The following is a 23,323-nucleotide window of genomic DNA, read 5'->3' on the forward strand; positions in this document are numbered from 1 at the left end:
GCTTAGTTGCAACTGCAATTTTCAACATTTTTTCCGCATTTAAATTGCATCTGAAATCTTAATAAATTTCCCACCAACTTGTGAAGCCCAAAATATTTTATGAATAGTGTAGTTGTGCGATATTTTTAGGGCACAACTAGAAATGAGAGCTCATCGAAACATGCATAGAAGGCACAACTAATTGCAAGTTTGCAGGGAGTCAGAAAGTGGTGCATTTGAGTAAAAAATAGACCATTTTTTGCTGTAACATTGCTGCAAATACATTCTGTAACTTCATGCCATATAAATCGTATTTACACAAAATTCAACCAGCACATGCAAATAGATGAATAAATTCTTAAACAAAATTTTCAATGTGCACATCACAAGGGTCTTTCAATTTAAATTAGCAATTGGAAGAGAGAGTATTTTAATGTAATGACAAGTGAATGGTCTATATTTCAAGGTGATATCTTTGCTCATTGTTTGCAACTTTGTACTTCATATTTTGTGTCTACTTTATCATGGTTTAATTTTATTCTTTTGCTATTAATAATAATTTGAAATGCAGTCTTAGTAACATTTTACCATTCACTCACATCATACAACAAGACTAGAGGTCTACTTACATATCATTTAACTGTTTTACTGTTAAATTAGCATCAACTTTATCAACTTCATACCGAACTTACCAAAGAATCATTTTGTAGCAAAGCTTACATGCTATACTGCATTCTTCTAGTTTAAACAAATCTTTCATTTGGACAATTCATGGTCAAAACTCTCTATTTTTGACAATTCATGGGCTAAACTCTCTTTTATAAGTATATTTTTTGTAGCAGCAGTAGTCTGAGCTATCAAAAATATTTCTGTTGAATAGATATGAATTTTTTATGTGTAAATGAAATGTAGTCATTATTTGAAGTTAAGGATTGACTGCTATATAAATTATTTACAATATCAGTCCAAACAAGTTGAACACTATCTCAGACCAGCCTGCATGTCAAGTGTTTGACGAAATGTCAATTCACTAAAAATCAGAAATTTGATGGTTTTGAGCAATTATCTTGGCATGGGACTTTACATCCATCCATCCCCTCCTCTCTCTCTCTCTCTCTCTCTCTCTCTCTCCACATATATATAAATATTTAATCTATATAAATTTCAAAATATAATGTTAGGGAGAGATATATAGCCTATAGTAGTCGAAGCTATCATCATTGATTACTTCTCTTTCCCATTTCAGTTAATTGATAAATCATAAAGGTTTTGTGCAACTGCACATAGATATTTTAAGCCTCCTTACTTTTTTTTTTCTTTTAGTAGTACTGCCACCCTGGGCTTTGAGTACAGAATCTATTTTTGTTTTTATTGGTACCTCAAGAATTTTAGTTTGGCTTGAGCCGGTTGGGGCCACAAATGTGGAAGCTCATCCCTTACATTGATGCAAACTGTCTAAACCTGTGAGTTCAGCAGCCCAGCAGGGGCACCGAGCTTGCAAGCATCACAGCACTGCACAGTTTTGAACCTTGGTGGCAGTGCGCACCAACAACTCCAGATTTTTACGAGTGCACCATGTGCTTAATGAATAAATTGTTAATTTTCTGCTTCAGAAAAAATAGTAAATTTTCAAATTTTAAAAATAGTAAAATACGTCCCACTGTGATTTTCAGGTCTTTTAACTTTTGTTAATTAGCTGTTAGCTTTTGAGTAACATCAAGAAAATGAATATAATATATGACATTTAATTAAAAACCAATATAATATATATGAAATTTAAGAATCTTCTACATGAAGCTTTCAGTTTTTGAGGGATGCTTCTATGAGACATGCAAGGATGCTAGGAAATGTTATCCAACATTTTCTGATGCAGGAAACATCCCCATATGCATTGCCCAAACAGAGATGCATTTCTAGGACAGCCACTTGTTTCCAATATGGGAGATAAGTACCAAGATTCAAGGCATGAGTTTCCTGGCAACTATGAGCATTGTCCTCTGGAATTATTCTTTTATTATATGATGTTTTTTGTATCTCTAAATCTAGATCGTCTGAATGAATTTAACTTTCAGAACTCATAGTTCATTTTTTATGTTTAAGAAGCTTACATACAACATTAAAAATTGTGGGTGATTGGTATGGTCTGACTTGGGATTTTGTGGAATTTTTTTTATGCTTAATATATATTGAACCATCAGTCTTTCTGGACTCGTATGTAAGAAATATATTATTTTATCTTATTTATCTGTTAATTGGAGTTTGTGTTCTTCCATCAGAGGTTTATCTCTAAGTATCAGGCCTCTCTTTCAATTGCCTAAATTAAGAGGATTATGATTGAATTTTAAGATTTGGCCATCATATCACTGGAGTTCTTATCCTCTTTATTGTCTGTGTTTTGACAGAGGCTTCGGGATATGCCACTTCTACTTCGCAGGTTGTCAAGGGAGCTGATGGATCCTCAGAGGGCTCTTCCTCTTGTATTTAGGGCCCGTGTTATGTTATCTGTAAGTGTTTTCTCCTCAAAATATTTGACCACAGCATGCTATGAAGTAATTATTTAGTTGTTTATGGTATGCAATTCAAAAGGAAGAAGAAGAGTCTGTCTCTACTCCTTGGGTAGAGACCAAAACGGAGTATCTGGATGCACTCACCCCCCTCCCCGAGCATGTGTACCGCCATATCTGATATGGATACGGGTCGGCTTGGATATGCATTGGATACTGTACCCACATGTGCCCAAAAACACTAATTTTCCAGTTGTGTCTTATACTGTGATTTGATTTTAAAAAGTTTGACATAAGTCTTACTAAACTTAATTTCAAAAAAGCTGAAGTTGCGCAATTTTTTTTTTTCTATTTCAGAGATCCGTATTTTTAATTTTTTGGTCTTTTTTCAGTGCAACTACAATTTTTTTTGGTGTTTTAATTTTCTACAAATTAAAAAAATTAATTGGTTATATTTCATACTATATCATGTTGTTTAAACATTAGAAATAAAGAATATTATTCTTTAAATATAAAAAATATTTATTAATATATATTTAATTGTTTACTCTTTACTAGATTATTAATATTTAAATTTAAATTTTATTTTAATTTATATTTACTTATTATAGTTTTTCATTTTTAATTAATATTTAAAAAATTAAATGTATGTGAACTTCATTTTTTAGTTTAGATTATTATTGTTTATTTAGTTGTTTATATTTAAATTTTGTATTTTTTAATATATTGAAATATTTTTCTTTTGTAATTTATATTTAAATTTTACTTTATTTAGATTCAAATGACATCATTTTTAATTTAATTATAGTTCTTGGTTTTTATTTTGTACATTGTAAATTGTTAAATCAACTTATAATTATTTGTGTAGCAATTATGTGTCTAGATTTCTTTTAAAGTAATGAATATCTCCTCTAATAACTTGGAAAACTTTGTTAAATGTTTATGTATTTTCTATGAATTTCGTATCCAGCCGTATCCATATAAGTGGTCTTAAAAAATGGCCGTCTCCATATCTGGTACTGTCTTCATATCTGTATCTATATCCGCGTCCATGCAACCTTGGCCAAAAGTTGACAACTGAAGAATCCAAAGCACAAATTAGCAAAATGTTCCTAGAACAGATACACAAATTTCTTAGCATTTTGAAATCCGAGGTTACTGAGTACATCTAAAAGAATTTGCAGCTGCCTTATGAAATGAATCTAATTCTGGAGATGCTCCCACATGTGCCAACCAAGAAGGGGTGAGTTTTGACAATCCTTCTGCCAACTTTGCATGGAATTTAGAAATTGTGTATTCTGTTTGTTGTAGGATGTTGGCTGGGTAGTGTTATTGCTTTGCAGTGGAGGTTGGAGATTTCAGTTTTGCTACAGACTTCTCTAATTGCCATTTCTCTATTGAAGAAAGATCTCTACTTTGTTGACTGTATGGTACCTCTTGGGTTTGTAAAGGAATAATCTCCCTCAGCTCAAGAGGGAATCGATGTGGGGGAGCATCAAAATTGATTTTTCAATTGTAAGGGATTAGAGGGGACCAAGAAATATATTCATTACTGAGTGCAGTCTCATCTCCATTACAAAGTGATGCAATCTAATAATTATTAATGCTGCCTTGGTCCTAATGCTGAGATAGTTTCTTAACTCTTCTTTCTTCCTTTCTAATCAGATTCATTATTTACTTAATCACTCCATTTGTAGCATGTGTAGAGCCTTGAGCTGGTGTATACCTTTTAACAATGTGTATACTTCTGTGCTTAGTCACGTTTTTGGACAATGTGTATTTTTGCTTCTCTAGTGATGGTTCTAATCCCCACACTATCTGAGTTTTCTTATTTGCTTTTTCTAAATGAAGCATAAGAGATTGTTAGGGGGAGCAACTGGGATATGGGGTGTGATTAACAATTTAGGATAGGGGTTAATGTAGTGAGAAGTGTCTTCAATTATGAAGAGAAAATTAGCATGGCTAGATGTTATGAAAGAGATGGAAGGTGGGGGTTATTTTTGGTTGGGGCTGCTGATCTAATTTTGGCTTGATTGATGGAAGGAGATGGATCTGGGTGTGGAGAGAATAAACAATATTTTTTGGAAGCAGAAGAAAGTATTTGGAGTTTGCTGGAATTTTGGCAGGTCTATTTGAAACCAACTTCTAGAAACCATAGTCTTAGAGAGGATACACAATATATTTTGTTTTCTGCACCTTTTTAAGATGGTACAAGTTTCTGTTTTCCATTTTAGAACTTCCACTCAAGCAATATTGTTTTGTGGCTATAACCATACAATAGGCTTTGATTCTAGGTCAATGTGATGTTTTTGACAAATATATGTGCAAATATTACTTAAAACTCCTTGCAAATATTGATTTAAATCAGCTGCCTAAAATACCTTATAATGTCATAGCCAAATATTTAAGGTAAATATAATTTCGTATTTAAATATTTATATCAAAACCTTTTTAAATTGTAAATACATTAATGTTTACACAACAACATTCACAGTTCAGTATTGTATCGCAGATTTTTCTTTATTTTACCCAAATAATAAACCCAAATCTATTCTGGCCAAATCTAGCAAACCTGCAAAAAATTCATTTCATTCATTGCACTTACATGGATAACCAAGATTACAAATTGGGCCCACAATGGAAGATAAGCTACAAAAATGTATTTATAATTTTATATTAAATGAGATGGAAATGTTGCTATAACAGCAATAATAGATTGAAATACAATAGTTGCAATAATAATGAAACCCAGGGCTGCACAACTGCAACAACAATCTGAGGATACATTGCTTACTGAGAAACTAGATTACAAATGATATATTATATTATATAGAACTGTAAAATGTTACTATACATTACTATGGCAGCTATAACCAACTAAAACACAAATTCTTCCATCCATGACAACTTTAAGTATCATGCATACTCCATATTGTCAATATCTACTACCATTAAAGTCTAATACGATCTCTAGGTGATATAGCTTATTTGCCCAAAATCAGTTATGCTACTCCATGCTGACTTCTTTCAATTCTTTTGCACAAGATAAGTGGACATCTGATTGGGATGATAGGCCTCGTCTCAGTGCAATGCTCTGCATCTCAGGGAGATCTCGTTGAATGATTTTGGAATGTGTAAAATTGATATCAAGTGTACTTTATGGATTGAATGACCAAATAGATTCATTGTAATTTGCTTGTTAGTATAAGCCATCTTGTTATATTTTTATGCTTTGTCCACCATTTAAGCCTTTTCTTTTTGAGACTGTGGAAGTCCCAAGATGCATATGGTCAGAAGGGAGTTTAGTTATCTTTACAACTTTCTATCTACCAAAGTTCTCTTCTACATAGAAAGAGATTTGAAGAATATCTGAATTACCTGTGTTAATATACTTTCTTGATGATTTGTGGTACAGATTCAATAAATGGTAAGTTTTTTCCACCTCCTTGAGGATGATGTAGATGATGGCAATCTGTTGTCAACAAGCTGAAAGATGGGTGTATAACATTCTCCTGTCTTGTTACTTTTATGTATATACCTGCTGTTGGGTTTATACACGAGGTAGTATTTTGCTTATTCTTACTGCTACAGTGATGACTAAATATGGTTATAGTTTGTCTTCCTAACTGAGCTTTTTTCTGCATTTGAATACCAGATTTAGTATGCCATTTTCTAGGAATGAAAATGTGGTTTGTTTCACAGTTTTGTATCCATTGAAGATATGGTCCTTAAAGTTGAAATTTGTCACAATGGCTATGGTAAAATTTGAACTACCTATGTCAAACTCAAAATCTTTCCTTTAAAGATTCTTTTTAACAAAACCTTTTTCCTCAGATACCGGGTTCCTGCATTTAGGGGCGGAATTGAAGACAGGTCCAATATGGATTCAGGTACGAGCTGGGTTTGTCTCCAGGTTTGTACTGGGTCCGGCTTGGGCGCCACATCTAGCATGAGTGTAAAACTTTGTTGTTTGTGATTACTCACTCTTGGGACCATGTTTTGTTGCCCAATTAACTTGGCTCTGCTTGTGGGTGAAGAGGGATTCTATTTATGTGTTGGAGCTTATGGAATTCGATCCCCTAATCGCCTTAGTAATACGGGTGGGAATATTGAATGTATAACCCTATATTGGGTTGCACACAATTAATTTGTCATTCTTCAATATATCAATTATGTAAAACCATATGACAATCAAATGTTCCATATTTATTTATTTTTGGCTGAGCAGCTCAATTATATATATAATGAAATGTTTCATATTTATTTCCAAACTATAACCACAATTAAAATATCAATTGTATGACCACAATTATAAAATATAAACCGAGTGTTACTCATTAATCCATAATTGCCAATAAATATCAATAAGTATCAAAAAATAGAATATTTTGATATCTCATTCATAATTTGCAAAAATGAAAATACTCAAGCCTCAAGATGTCATTACACAATGTAAAGTCAAATTGTAATCGATTTTAATATTCATGTTTTTCTTCATCAGTCTCATCAAGGTCAATATGAACATTTGGTTCAATTTCATTTGAACCATAATCAATTGGGTTGCCACTAGCACTAGTTGTGTCAAGTGCAGAAGATAGTTTAATTTCATTTTTCGAACATTCGACAAAATGCCAAATCATTAACAACACAGGGAAAGTGATTACACAAAATGTAAGCAGACAGCTACTGCATATGCATAATGTAAATAAACTGAAATCAATCTCAGTAATGCTGATATAAAGTTTACTAACCCCGTGTTCATAGGTACAACTCACAAATGCAACTGAAATGATATTTAATTGCTTGCTTGCCGGCATATTCTGATAAAAAATGCTGTCACAAAGTTATGAGAGTGAAACTGAGGTTTTAATTTGTGAAACTATGCTTGGGTACGGCCCTTGGTACTTTTTGGGATGAAGAACCCAAACCGTACCCAAGGCCGTACCCAAACCGTACCCGTACCAAGACTCGGGCTAAAATAGAAGAACTTGATAACTTAGCATGGAAGAGTATAAATTTACCAATTGAAATGTCCTTTATAAGAGAATTCTTGTTCTGGGCCTTGCACACAATATTAGTCACTGGAAATTGACATTAAATCATAAGCCAAGATTATGTCTATTTTGACTAAGCATTAATATGTATCATGATATCGTATAAACATTATTAATTTTAGCCTTATTAAAACTTGCATACACCAACCGGTATACCGGTACATACATAATTGAAAGAAGGAAAGCAACCAATAAGCCAATCACATAAATGAGAACCATAACACACAAATTTATACGTGGAAAACCTCAAAGAGGAAAAACCAAGGTGGGATTTGTGACCCACAATATCAATCCACTAGCCATATGAAAATATATTACATAATATGAGGGGCCTCCACTTGCAGGAAGGCTTACAACCTAGAGCACACTGCTCAATCACAAAAGAGTCTCACTGACTACATAAAATTCCAGACTACAATGCGGAGAAGTGTTGAATTGCTAAGATAGCATCTTCTATGCCTAAATACAGTTCTGGTTTAAGCTCTGTCTGTTCCAGTCTGAAACCCTAAACCCTTTACCGAAATAACCCTTACATGAATTTCCTCACATACATGATCTCTCTGATAAGCATCATATTACATTCGCATGTACATAATCTCCTATCTCATGTCTCCTGTTTATTACAAAATGATCTATCAAACTGACTTATATACCCTATACAAATTTACATGTTTTATGTCGGCTTACAAAGATATATACAATATCAAATTACATGTTGGCTAGATAACATAAATGCATAAATATTAAAACCAATTGCCGATGTCGGATCCAAGATATGTCGGCCTCCAATACCGATAACCTTTACTAAACCATGTTGGCCTGCATTACCAGAACCAAAGAAATCCTTCTGTCCTGCCGGTGCCAGTGTCGGTGTAGTATCTGTGAAGTGCCTGCCGGTATACAACTGAACCAAAACATGAAGCCGGAACACAATAGCATGTTGCCATCAATGACAACATAGTGAAACCAACCAATTGAGTGTCAATTGCCAACAACAAACTGTTGAATCAACATATCAATTTCACCATATCTTCAATGAAGTTTAACTTTACATGTCTTTTGCAACAATCTTTGCCTTCTCTTCCTACTCTTTTCTAATTATTTTCTAGTCTTGAACTGTTACTATTGACTATTTGCTATTGTCTATTCTAACTAGTAACTTTACAAATGAAGAAGTGAGGCCTTGTATAGTGCTCTCATTACATTTCAGTGGCTCAGATCAATGGCCAAGATCGAAAGATAGAAACCCTATTGCAAAGCATTTAATGCTTGACCAATGATACAATTACATTTTAGGGGACACATGTCCTTTGAAAATTCAACCAATGGTTGACGATGATAGGTACATCGATTCTTGTGCCCACATGAGGTATTTTTAATCTTCTGATGAATGAGCTAAGTACATCGAATCTCAATGCCTTTTCATGAAATGATATGATTAGATAAATGATGACTAGGTGCCACTTCATCTTGCTCCTTGTAAGTCATCACAAGTTGTAATTGAACGAAGCATATCTCTTGATATTCAACTTTTGCAAGCTCCTCTCTTGTTTGGGAATTCCACCTTAGTGTTGTATTCGATTTAGACCTTGTCTTGCCTATACAGGATCCTCGTCGTGCCTTGAAGTGCATTGATCCTATTTCTTTTTGTGTGTTCTTTTGCTTAGGATGGATGGTGTCACTGCCTTAGACAAATTGTGTCATTGTCTAGGACGCCTTGTTCGAGCTTGTGACGTGACGTGATGCAATATCTTCCTTCCTGATGAGAGCTCGCATTGCTCTTCGATGACCAATACTTGTTGACTATCCCAAGACATTTTTTTGGATCATTGTTGTAAACTGCCTTTGCGCTGTCACGGCTTTTGTATACCATGTTTGTGAATTAAGGTACGTGAAATGCTTCGCTGATTGTTTCCTCGGAGAGATAAGCTATCTCTCCCCCATCTGGTGCGGTAATCACTCTTCTATCAAGATTGTAATGCTTTGCGCATTCAACGATGAGCTCATTGCATTGCACTGCTAAAAGGAAGCCGATTGCCTTGATGATGCCACTTTCATCATTGCTCTTGCGCATCCTGTTGGTCTGGTGGTGTAAAGCGGGGTTTAAAATTTCTTCATGTCAATGCGTCCAAGGTTGGTGTCGCGTAGATTGCCCCAATATGAGGTGATCTTGGACTCGACAATGACGTTCTTTGAGTCCTCCTTGATAAGCACTTGTTGCCATCCTGCCATCGTGCACCTATGAAAGTCGGTTAAGTTAGTCTTTTGACATTGCAAATAAGTGATTGATTATCAAAGGTAAGGAACTTTAAATTTATTTCTAATTATTGATTAAACACCAACATTCTATTGAACAAAGCCCTTGTGAATGACATAAGTAAGAAACCAGATCAACCATGATTCCATACAAAGTGGTGAAATAAACTTCATTTCAGGACTGCAATGTATTTTCAGAGTGAACTCATATAAGCGTTTCTACATTTTGGACCAAATTTATACACCTAAGTCACTGATCAGGTGAGCGTATGAGACAACTTTGACTCTTGTACGTCACTTCAAAATACACAAAATCGCTTCCAAGAGGACCACTTGATCAAATCCTATGAATAATATGGTAGTCCTAAATCTCAGATCAGAACTTGGAATGGTGGGCACTTGAGGTCCAATTCGCTGTATGTTGATCGCCACTCCTTTGGGTAAAGACAATTGTTTCCTTCAGATATATCTTGGTCAAACACAGTCATCAAGAATGGTTGCAAATTTGGTGCCTTGCAAGTACGCCACCTTACTTAGTGCAGATTGAATATGAACTCAATTACCTTGAATGGTTTCACCTTAGTGCACTTGCTGTCAAAATCATCTTCCTTTGTGAGGCAATTTTCTGTATCCTCTAGCGGTGATAATATGATGCAGATTTGAAATGCTGGTCTCTGAGACAAATCCGCCGTTGATGAATTCTATTTGCTGGAGTGATTGATGATCAAAGCCGCCACCTTGATATCCACATTTATCTCCCAATTCAAAAGTCGCTGTTCAAAATCAAAGTTGCTGTCAAGACAATGATGCAATTCGTTGTAATATAGCAGTGAACTCAGAGTGGAGGATGCCCTAAAACATAAGTATCACTGAGCATGATTCACAGATGATTCAAAATGCTGAGGTTCGAGCTGCTGATGGCAAATCATTCATTGCCCAAAATGAAGTCGCAAGATGTATACAAGAATTCGCCAACACGAACATAATCGCTATATGTGAGAAATGAGATCGCTATATCCAAAGATGAATTTGCTTATTGTGAGACTAGAATCGCCCATTTGATCTGATCAAAATCGGATCATAATTAAATCTCTGAACCCTCTGTATGCTGTTGAAATTTGATGTTGATATTCAGAGGCAAAATTGATTTTAAATTGATCAAACAACGTGATCAATTTGAAGCCTATAGTTATCGATACATCATCACATCCTTTTGGGCGATTCCATTAAATGAATTTTAATTGGGATATCACACCTTTCAGCCACCCTGATTCAATATCAATTCACAAATTTCAAATGACACTCTTGATTTTTCAAAATTGTTTGGGCACCTTCATTTAAGATTTGTATGATCGAAGCATGATGGTTTTTAAAATTTGTAAGTAGAAATCAAATGGTGATCTGGATTAATTGATTGTGAAGCATCACACATTAAATGATTCCAACTTATTATTGAACCGCCACCTTTATTTATTGTTAACTCCAAATCATAGCTCATGAATTTAATCGATGATTGCCCATTATAATCATGCCACATTCATTTAATGTTTTTCGATTATCATTTTGAAACCTTTTCTTATTCCTTCGGACACCAAATGTCTCATTGAATGTGCCTTCTTTGACTTCTTGAATCGATTTTAAATTTCCAAAATTTTTATGTAGAATGCAACGCAAGAGATACATCGTGCAATGGACGTGCTCGTTGGGTGTTCGCAAGGCATTATTGATTTCGTGACTTGCATCGCGTAATGCCTCATTGTGCGATCCCCATACCTCTTATGCTTCTTTTTTCTACACTCGCCGTGTGACTTCTTCGTTGATTGATCAATGCATGACATGTGCGAGCAAGGCATGTCAAGCACAAAGCTAACGCTTCCCGTGAGGGCTTCGCACATCGAGTGCGGAAGTTACATGTGAAGGCAACGCGTGAAAGCAATGCACAAAAACAACACATGAAAGCAATGCGCGAAAGCAACGTGCGAAGGCAATGCGTGAAAGCAACTTGCGAAGGCAATGTGTGACGAGTGCGAAAGCAATGCACGACGTATTTTCCATGCCTTAGTCAAAATTTTGAGATTTTTTAATTTATAAATTTTTTTGTATTTTTGAATTTAAAGGGACTCAAAATCTAAATTATGCTAACCAAGACACCTTATTTACAACTATGCTTTAAAAAAAAGTGGGGGTCCCCATTTGCGACAGGGCAATGCGTGAAAATGTCACAACAATAAAAAATCTCTAAAACTAATTTTAATGTAATTATTACTTTATCACTTATTATTTATTAATTATATTACCTATATTGTGCACTAATTCCTTGTTAGACACAATGTGCCACTGAGAGGGGGGCGAATCGGTGGTTCTCAAACTTTTCCCTTTGACTATCCTATGTGAGTATACCGGTTATCATATCTAAATGAATGTAGACTTACCTGGTTAGAAAGGAGACTAATCACAAATGCATTCACACATAAAAGGACAGTACATAACACCAACATATATGAGGAAAACCCAAGATGGGAAAAACCTTAGTGAGAAATGCTGCTGGAGTCTACTGCTCCAATCCAGCCTCACAATGAATCTCTGATTACAATGTTTAGGGCACCAACCCAAGGAGCACCAATCCCTGATTTAGGGCAACAACCCAAGGAGCACCAACCCAAGGAGCACCAACCCTTGCACCGAGCTACAACTCAGTGAATACAAAATCATGTTTTTATACCAAAGTTATCTTCTTGTTACAAATGGATTTTGTAACACTTCTGCAAATCTCTCTAATGGATCTTCTATCTAGTTCACTGCCAGTTCTCTCTTTGCCGGTTCTACTCTCTGCTTGTTTAGCACTCTGCCGGTTCTGCTCTCGACCGATTTTCTCTTCTCTCAGGTACTTTGCTTCTCTCCATCAGTACTATCTTCTGCCATTTCTATGCTTGCCTTCTTTGCAGTCTTCTGCAACTCTTCTCTACCGGTTTGGTCACCACTGGTATACTTCTCTCACAGATTCACTTGCAGACTACTGGTTCCTCACCGTTGCTGGTTGATCCTCTCAACCTGATTCACACTCGCACACACTTAGTCTCTTTTCAGATACTCATTGAGTACTTGATTGATTTTCTCTCACATGCAACAACAACACTCTCTCCTTCAACAACACCCTTCAATGATTTTGGCTTGCATATTTATAACCTGGTTTTCTCGCCAAAAGCCAATTCAAATTTCAGGCGGTTAGGGTTTTCTCATCAACCTCGAGACAAACCAAATCCAATCAGATCTCATCCGATTTGATCGCCTGGATTGATGAACTGTAACTCATCAATCAATCCCGCCATTGTCATGCCTTCTTGATCACGCCTTTTATCTTTGGCAATCTACTTTTGACTTGTCAGCTGATTTCTTGGTTGATCACCACGATTGGTTTAGCGGTTTCCTTCACTTGCCTCGATTTGCTCAATCAGTCTAAGCTGGATCTCTGTTGTCCTCCTGACCTCGAGCCGCAAACCTCTGTTGTGCATTCCTTGAATCTCGCAGTCAACATAAATGTCGACCTGTGCATGTATGCCACTTCATCTCCACGTGGCAATTGTGTCAGCATCCACCTTTGCTGTAACATTTGTGTCGGTATAGATGGGATCACCGACAAACTCCATTAGCGGGTTCCTCCACCGGGTTACTATCCCTACCGGTTAAACCCTTAACCAGTCTGCTTTCAATCTTGCACTCTGCTTCTCTTTCGGTGGAACACTTAACCGGTCAGCACTCTTGTTAACTTTCGTTATGCACATCTTCATCAGATGGGAGTCTTTTGCATCCTGCACCTTGTCCATATTACTGGTGGACATGCATACCGGTAAACACCTTGATGACATAATGTCATCATCCTTCAACTATTTCCATATGAGGCATATGCATGCCGGTTATACTCTCTATCTGCGATTGCTCAGCCTTGCCTTCTTCTTCATCAGCCCAGACAATATCTCAACTGTTTTGTCAAAGTGACAAACCCATCACACTTCATCTGTTCCGGCAGCTCAACATGCCTTCTCTGTCAGTCCAGTGCATAGCCTTGATTTCATGCACTTGAGGCATTCCTTTGATTCACCGGTAGATCCGGTGTGAGCCTTCAAACACCTACCTTTACCTCTTCTTCCTTATTTCACAGAACTACGATGCACACTATGCATAATAGGAGATAAGCTCCGCTTACCGGTGCTAGTGAATCTTTGTCATTTGCATCATGTAATGCACTCATGTGGTTTCCTTGTTTGTGCAACATAATTTCAAACAGGCACATGTGATCCAGTGGGGGCACATTCATTGTCAGTCATCTCTTCACATGGTGACTGCATCTTTATCCGGTGGGAGTCCTGTTGTTTTGCATCCACACAACATACCGGGGACCTATACATGCTTCTCCTCATGTGTTGATGTGATTTAAGTAACGTTCCGCCTCTTCGTCACAAACAACTGCTCAAGCACCTCGCTCATCCTTATTGTACGGTGGTCATAAGCTTGCTGGTTGGCAACTACTCATTGTCAACACAACTCTTACCAGTTGACATCCTTTCCTTACCGGTGATAGACTGTATTGGTAACCTGTCCATTCCATCCACACAAGTCAAACACTAACTTGTGTACCGGTGACTCCAGTGGTCATTCATCTGAATGACATTCTTTTCCTTATCGGTGACCTGCAACACTCGTTGACATCAATGACTGCACATCAATTGTATTCTCATACCGGTTGTCCTTCTATACCGGTTGACATCAATGACAACACAATGCCAACAATCTCCCCCTTTGGCATTGATGTCAACACATGTAGTATCCGGCATACTACATAGTCTCTCCCCCCCTTTGTGTGATCCAATTCTCCCCCTTTGTATACTCCATGAATTCTCACACATGTAGTATGCGGTATACTACTAGTCTCTCTCCCCCTTTGACAACAATGGCAAATGGCATTGTCAGGATGTCACTCCTTATATCTACTGGGCATTGACAAAAAATTTCCTCCCCTCATTCTTTACCGGATGCATCTCCTCTTTTGATAGCAATTGGTACAATTTCTCAAGTTACAGCTCTTGAGATGGAGTACTCAACCATCAACTGACACCAATTGAGCATGCAAATCGGATACATATTGTTAAAGCACTCAATTTGTAGAAGGATGTGTCAGTGAATACTGCTTACCTACCGGTTAGATTGCTTAACCTCCCGTTTGATCCTAAATTTCTTTAGAATCAAGTGTGATTGTACTATGAATACAACCAACCAAATGACAAGTAGATATCCTTAACCATGAAATTCTCCTGGGTATTCCTACAACAATTTCCATCATCTGTAGTTTGGGCAGTTAGTATCCTAACAAGTTCAAGCATGCCGACTCCACTTCATAAGCACTTGAACTCCCCCCGAGTCATACATCTGAGGTCCTCAATGCTTGTCAGGTCCTAACCTGGAATTCTCATCAACACCTTATATCGGTTGAGTTGTGCAACTGTAATCACCTGATGATCTATCAGCTCCATTATATCTACCACAACCTATGACATGATCTTGGATGTACACAATGCCATACAATGTCATCATCATGCCAAGAGTCAAACCGGTTATCCCAAGAACATGCATGCCTGCATGATCAACTGCCGGGCCAATCATATGTCATTCAGGTCTTTTCCAATACCACCTGAGACATAAACTCCACATTCCATGCTTCCGGGGCTAATGCAATGATCTCTAACCACATTGTCTTACATAACCTGCAAGTACCTGTTAGCATTCATATCGGTAACATCCTGTACATACCAGTTTCCTGTACCGGTCCATCATCACTACCAGAGCACCTTCCTGTAACTCTTGACATTTTGTGTCACTGTGCATTTGATTTCAATTGATAATCTCCATCCATTGACAAATGCAGTAGTGATCCAACATTGATCTGTAGGTGTGTAGTCAAGGCAGCCACTACACACACTTATCTTCTCATTTCCATCCTTCATACTGACAACATCTTGTTCTTCCAAGTGCCCTTCTTTACTGAGGGGGTGAATGATCTAGTCAATATGTTACTCCCCCTGAGGTCCTGCATCTCCTTTAGGCCTCAGGAGATATCATCCATGCATTAAATGCACAGTGCCGGTGCATGGTTGTATCCTCTTGCTTCTTCCTCCATACTTGCTTGGTCTCGTTCTTCTTTCTATTTTGAGTCACGGGAGCAGGTCTTACCTTCTTTTGCTGATGGGTCCTTTCATTTCCGAACTCTGCATCACAACTGGAAGTAGTGCTATAGCAACACACAACATCCATCCCAACTTCATGATTGGGGAACCTTCTAACATGCCGGTTTGACCATCTTCTTCTGGTCATGTTACTGTAACCGGCTACCAAAACTGGTGGACCTCTTGATCCTGCAGGGACATTTCTTCTTTGACTCCATGCAGGTCGCTCACTTTCATATGCTCTGTACCCATTTCTAAGTTGAGCATAATTGCTATACCGGCTTCCATATGACTGGAAGTCCTTCTTCCTGTATGGCCAAATCTATTGCAGTTAAAACAAACACTCTTTGCATATCCGGGAGAGGGGATATGCATGTATCTACTCCTTGATACAATTTTCTCATTTGCATGATATCTATGAGATCCTAGATTATTCCTTCTAGATCTCTTTCTATATTCTTCTGCCCTATGGCCATGACCATTACATGCAAAGCAATAACCAGAGAAGGAAGATCTATAACTTACAAATCTATTCTTCCATGTATGGGGAGATCTTACCGGTTTAGAATCTCTATTTCTGCTTCTCTGGGGATGGATCCTGAATTGTCCATGCTCTACAACTCTTCCATCTGTTCTCTTCTTCTCCCACACTTGCTTTGTCTTGTGGGCGGTAGCACTTCCTTGTCTTCTACTGGTAGGAGGTCTTCTTTGTTGTCTTCTCATGTTTCTGCTTCTAGTGAAGCTGTCTTCTCCCATCTTCCCTTTTCCTTTGGGATCTGTAGTGTTCCTTCTTCTTGGAGCACTGGTCCTCATCCTTGTCTGCATGTCTTCACCGGTTGTGGTTAGATCAACCTTCTCTCGAGGAGTACTTCTAACTATGAAGGTCTGTCCCTTGTTCTCTCCATTTGAAGAGACAAACAAAATGTGATTGTGGGGGACATTCTTGCTGGTGGAGCAGTCGCCAGCACCACTTCCTAAAACTTCAGTGTCCTTGGCATGCTTTTGCTTTTTCAACATTTTGTCCAAGGCATCACTGCTGCCATCAAACCGGATTCTTATCTTGAGCTCATCCTGACATTTCTCAAGGTCATTTCGGAAAATCTCCATTTCTCCAACCAGCTATTGATATTCTTTATCTTTTACCTCTAGCTCAGATGCTAGATCTTTACACCGACACTCCTTGGCGTCTTCTTCTTGAGTCTTCAATTTTGAGATACATTTCTCAGATTCTTCAAGGCATTTGATCAACCGGTTCTTCTCCACTATAGCAACATTCTTGAATAACTTGTATTCATTTTTCACTCTACTGAGTTCTTCAAGTGCATTTACAAGTTCACCTTCAAGATCAACTTCTGCTTCATCTTCTTCTTCACCTTCACTATCACTGGCAAATACATCTTGCCGATAGGAGTGATCTGCATGATCATTCTCAGATGTGTGCCTCTCATCTTAGATTCTTGAGCCATGAAGAGGTGGGTTTCTTCTTCATCATTCCTACGGCTGCTAGCAGATCTGCCATCATCCTTTGCAGACACATAAGATGCATTCTCATCTTATCATCACAGGCCGGTTTTGCATTAGTGGGCTCATTTCAATAGAGCTTCTTCAATCTCTCCCATAAGCTTTTTGCCGATCTGCATCTGTCCACCTATGAGGAGACATCACTGGATAGCCCACTGAGTATAGCCTTCATTGCTGCTTCATTGCACTGGTTTCTTCTTTCTGCATTTGAATCGGTGGGAGGACTGACTTTACTAGGGCAGCCATTTACAACAGACATCCAGACATCATACCCTAGAGAGGATAAGTGAACTTCCATTCTACAACTCCATATGGAATAGTTAGATCCATTAAACACCGGAGTTGAGATTGACACTAAACAGACCATTGTGTCCTCAAGCCAGAATCTACCCAAGCTGGAGAAAGCTCATTAACTGGGAGCCTAATGCTCTGATACCAATTGTTAGACACAATGTGCCACTGAGAGGGGGGTGAATTAGTGGTTCTCAAACTTTTCCCTTTAACTATCCTATGTGAGTATACCGGTTATTAGATCTAACTGAATGCAGACTTACCGGTTAGAAGGGAGACTAATCACAAATGCATTCACACATAAAAGGACATCACATAACACCAGCATATACGAGGAAAATCCAAGATGGGAAAAACCTCAGTGAGAAATGCTGTTGGAGTCTACTGCTCCAATCCAACCTCACAATGAATCTCTGATTACAATGTTTAGGGCACCAACCCAAGGAGCACCAATCCCTGATTTAGGGCACCAACCCAAGGAGCACCAATCCCTGATTTTAGAGCACCAATCCCTGATTTTAGGGCACCAACCTGTTGTGACCATTTCACACATCGCCCCATTTAAATGGGGACCCCCTCTTTTTGCTCGTTTTTGCTCGCCTTTCTCTCTGCTTTTTAGGATTTTGGTTTAGTATGCCAGTTGTCTGGACTAGGGTCATACCTTAGGGTTTCTGTTACTGTGTTTTCAGGCCAGAGTCCAGTCCAATTTTGAGCTTTTGAGCTTCCTCTCGTAGGATGCAATTTTGAATAAAGTAAATTCGCCAGAGGCTGAGTAAGTTGGTCTAGTTTCAATTGGAATTTTGAATGCAGAGTCCAAATTTGTCTAAGTGTGAAGGATGAGATTTTTGATTTTTTTTTGTCCAATTGAGTAATTTTGACCAAATTTTGAAAATTTTGATAATTGATCCCGGGCATTGGAAATGACTTGTTTTTGCCTTGTGAAGTGATTAAACTCCCAAAATCTTGATATTTTGGCCTATAGGAGCAAAATCGCTCCTGTCCCTCAGTGGAGGACCGGAGCTTGTTTTTCAAAATCTTACTAGCTCTGCAGGATCAAGATGAATTTCGAATTGGAAGTGATAAGGGGAGGCATGTTCTTTCCGTTGAATATAATTTGAAGAATTTCACAAGCATGGAAATGTGCCAGGAGCAAAAATCGCTCCTGTCCCTCAGTGAAGGACTAGAGCTCGAAATCAAACATTGCCTTGTCCTTGCAGGACTTGAACAATTTGACGATTTGAGAAGATCAAAGGAAATACGTTTCATCAGTTGAATATAGGTTGGAAGTGCAAACATGAGGAAAACATGACTTTGGAGCCAAATCGCTCCCGTCCCTCAGCCAAGGACCAGGGCGAAATTCAGTGGTAGCTCTCGTCCCTCTCCCAGGGACCAGAGCGAATTTCCTCATGAGGCATGTTTTGGGCAAAGATCAAGTAGGTTTTGAGTTTGAGGCAAGTAAAGGTGGCGTAATGAACTCATTGAAGACAAATTGAAGATTACAAGATACCAAAGTGAAGCCCAAATTGGCCTAGGCGCTCTTGTCCCTCAGTCAGGGACTAGAGCGATTTTTGCCTTAGGTCAATTTTTCACCAAGTTAGAACGAATTTCATGCCAAGAATAGGTGAAAGGGTCCACATCGAGTCCATTGAAGATAATTTTGGAAGTTGGCAAAGTGTGATGGAGCCTAGAACATCAAATTCGCTCCTGTCCCTCAACCAGGGACCAGGGCGAAATGGTATTTATCTTGCCTTCCCCCCGAGTTTAAACCACTCTAAGTCAGGATACAAGGTGGCAAGGACGTTTTGAGGTGTCTCGACGAAGAACGGAGTTACAAAGATTGACAAAGATGAAGGATTTGCACTAAAATGCCCAAATTCGCTCCTGTCCCTCAGTCAGGGACCAGAGCGAAATGTTCAAATGAGGCCAAATTCAAGTTGCCATTCACATTTTAAATGTTTGAAAGGAAGTAAGGGACATCGTTTTGCACTTTGAAGACAATTACAAGTTAATATGATGAACGATTTGCACCAAATGCCCAAGTTCGCTCCTGTCCCTCAGTCAGGGACCAGAGCGAAATTTCTATGGAGGCTTAAGTTTTGAATGATAATCACATTTCGTACGTTCAGGAGGGATCAAATGACCTCATTCTACATTGTGAAGGCAATTGCAGGTTGACAAGAACAAAGATGAGCTCAAGACACCAAGAATCGCTCCTGTCCTTCAGGCAAGGACCAGGGCGATATTCACTATATTGGCCATTTCTTTCGAAAACTACGTCAAACCAAGGTCGTGCAAGGTTGCACAGGGTCAAGGTGTTCTTAAGAAGATGATATGCGAGGAAGTTAAACGTCAAAAGATGATCAAATTAAGCTAAGAAGCTAAATCGCTCCTGTCCTTCAGGCAAGGACCAGGGCGATTTTCATTAAATCACTCATTATCCTTCAAAGATCATGTCAAAGCAAAGTTGCATAAGGTTGAAAACGCCATTTGGAAGGCGACAAACAAGAAGCTAAGGTTAAAAGATAGCAATTTTGAGCTAGAACACAAGGATCGCTCCTGTCCCTCACCAAGGGACCAGGGTGAAAACCATTCAAACATCAAATACGCCTCGTAAAAGCCAAGAAAAACAAGCGTGGAGTGAAGGGATAACGTCATTGCTTGCCACATGATGAAGATTGGTGATTGAAGAAGCAAAGATCAAGGAGAAAACATAAGGTTCGCTCCTGTCCCTCACCAAGGGACCAGGGCGATATCAACCTCAGGAGGCACTCATCCACAAAATCAAGTTGATCAAACTCGAAGTTTCCTAGCAAAAATGCCAGTTTCAACGTGGAGATGGTGATTTTAAATGTCGAAGGCAAGAATCCAAGCTAAAATGACAAATCGCTCCTGTCCCTCTCTCAGGGACCAGAGCGATATGGTTTGTATCTTTCCACCTCTCCAAGTTTTGGCGCTAAAACATTTTTGAATTTTATTAAATGCTAAAAATCGATAAATTTAATTAAAGATAGCATTTAAAAATAGCGCAAAGCATTTATTAATTAATTTTTGCCTTTCAAAAAAAAATCGAATTTATTAATTAAAAACGAAGGCATTTAATTAATTAATTATTAATTTAAATAATAATTAATTTTGGAGCGCTTGAATCTCTTGTTTTTACAAAAGTCGGCCTTTAAATTTATTTTAAATTTGTTTTTAATTACCAAGTCGGCCTAAGGTAATGCATGAGGTGAGCGCCTATAAAGGGGAGTGGTTTATTTCATTTTCAAACCATCATTCAACATCCTTCACATGCGATTTGGAGAAGACAAAGGAGTGTGCGAATTTAGCAAAGGAAGTGGTGCGAACATCATCCAAAGGAGTGCGAGTTTGATTAAAGTTGAGCGAACTTGTCAAAGATCACGTTAAGGACCCCCCCCGAAGGTGGCGAATTGTTAGGTGGACGTTCGTTTGAAGAAGGATCACGTTGAAATCTTTCAAGCATTAATTTTGCCTAGGTGATTCTCTTTATTTTGCATTTTAGAGTTAGCTCTCAAGTGAGGTATGGCGAAGTCTTGTTTTGTTTTAAATATTGATCGTCATTGCCTTAAATTTTGAATTTCAGTGGCTCGATCGTATTTAGGAAATGATAACTCAGGGACTTATCATGAAGTTTCCTAAATTTAATATCTAATCTATGTTATACATTGCAAAATCTAGTTCTTATTATGAAATGTTGTGTAGGTATGGCGACCCCGAAGGCGGGAGCATCCACCAGTCGTCCCGCTCTCATGAAGGAAGATCAAAAGACCGAAGAAGTAGAGACCAAGATCGTGTCTAAATGGAGCAACATTGGAGATACCAACTTGGGCAACTTCAGTACGAAGAAGTTTCGAGAGGTCCCTTACATTGGCAAGCCATCACCTGTCGCCTGGAGGATAATTGAAAGTGGCATCATTAAGGCGGCCGGCTTCCCTCCAGCAGTACAGTGCCATGAGTTGATGATCGAGTGTGCTCGTCATTATGATCCTCAATCCAGAACAATCGTGTCCAATGAAGGAAACACTTTAGCTTATCTTTCAGAGGAAGCTATAAGTGAGGCTTTCCACCTTCCAGAGCACAGGGATATGGTTTACAAGAGCATAGAAGGAGCCAGGTCCATGTACGAAGATGATCCAGATGCTTGCCTAAGCATCATCAACAAGAACTGGTTACTCAAGAGTCGTCCTCGCCTGAGCAAGATCTCGAACACACCACACAGGATTGATTTCCAGGAGGAGTACAGAGATTTGATTACAATGCTCAACCGAGTCACAGGTGCACCTCAGGCCTTCTACTTTGAAAATTGGATGTTCTACTTCATCCAGGTGATAGTTTAGGGAAAAGGAACAATTCATTGGGCTAGAATGATTAGCCATTGCTTGGACGTACAGTTGAGGAGATTGAAGGCTACCAAATCCTTCCACATGAGTTCATACGTCATCTATGCCTTGATCAGGAGCTTCGAGTACGCAGGACTACCTCACAGAGGAGTGATTGGAAGAGGACCCGGCGAGGTCAGAGTTTGTGATTCCTATGTTCACTTGCATCATCCGCCAGGAAGCAACTACAAGTTAGTTAATGATACCTTCACAATGAACATCACGAGGACGTTGCAAGGTGGGATTCACAACAGATTATCTCAGGATGCACAGAAACTAGTAAAGAGGTACGGTGCTTGGTTTATCCAATTTCCAAAGTTTACTTATATCAGAGTTCATGGATGTCCTTCGCCTCCATACATGTTGCCGAGATATCCGACAGACAAAATAGTGTTACTTGAGGTAACAAGACAGTTGGCAGCATATGCGAAGGCGTTCAGACACAGGCATGGGAATGGAGTTCCAGTACCTATCATATTGGGTAATTCAGTTGAGGTATGTCCTAATGCTTTAGCCATGGATGACGCAGAGAAGGAGTTGGCTTTGTATTCTTTTTCATTCTTTGCCTTGAGAGAAAGCTTTGATCCACATGGATATATAGAGGAGACAGTCGGTAGGAAGTTTAAGCATGAGTTTCAGATAGAAGATTTTATGATGAATCTCATAGACGATCTTGAAGTGAAAAGAAAGATGCATTCTAGATTGCCTTTGGATTTCATCAGGAAATGCAAGATTTACAGAGTGGCCGACCAAGCTCAGGACAGTGCCAGACATCTCCAGTCATCCTATGATCGAGAAAGCAAATCAGTAAGGTTAGATTGGAATGAGCCCGAGGTCGTGGATCTAGATGCTTTGGTGGCTCCAGTCTTGTCTTGTACTCGCAGATGGGTTGATGTGCAGCATCAGAAGTTGAGAGAACAGGGCATAGCTATGACTTTCACTTTGGAAGAGAAACCAGCCGAAGGTGGAGCTAGTGTAAGTGAGGGTAATCCTAATCCCAGAAATGCAAGCGAAGGCAACCTTCGAAGTGCAAGTGAAGGCAATCTCCATCCAAGAGGCTCAAAGAGAAAAGAGAGACCTGAGAAGAAAGAGTCTTCCAA

The 23,323-nt window shown here is 38.5% G+C and overlaps 1 protein-coding gene across 5 annotated transcripts in view; it reads left to right on the forward strand.

Moving 5' to 3' along the window:
- The window catches only part of LOC131042668 (uncharacterized), a 98,916-nt gene that overhangs the window by 59,875 nt on the left and 15,718 nt on the right, over nt 1-23,323 (forward strand). For all 5 annotated transcript variants that reach the window (XM_057975991.2, XM_057975994.2, XM_057975992.2 and 2 more), the window contains one exon: nt 2,382-2,483. In XM_057975991.2, the coding sequence (XP_057831974.2) occupies nt 2,382-2,483 (102 nt within the window). The remainder of the gene's footprint in view (nt 1-2,381; nt 2,484-23,323) is intronic.

The sequence above is a fragment of the Cryptomeria japonica genome, chromosome 5 (genome assembly GCF_030272615.1).
Source record: "Cryptomeria japonica chromosome 5, Sugi_1.0, whole genome shotgun sequence".
In the NCBI taxonomy this organism is placed as follows: domain Eukaryota; kingdom Viridiplantae; phylum Streptophyta; class Pinopsida; order Cupressales; family Cupressaceae; genus Cryptomeria; species Cryptomeria japonica.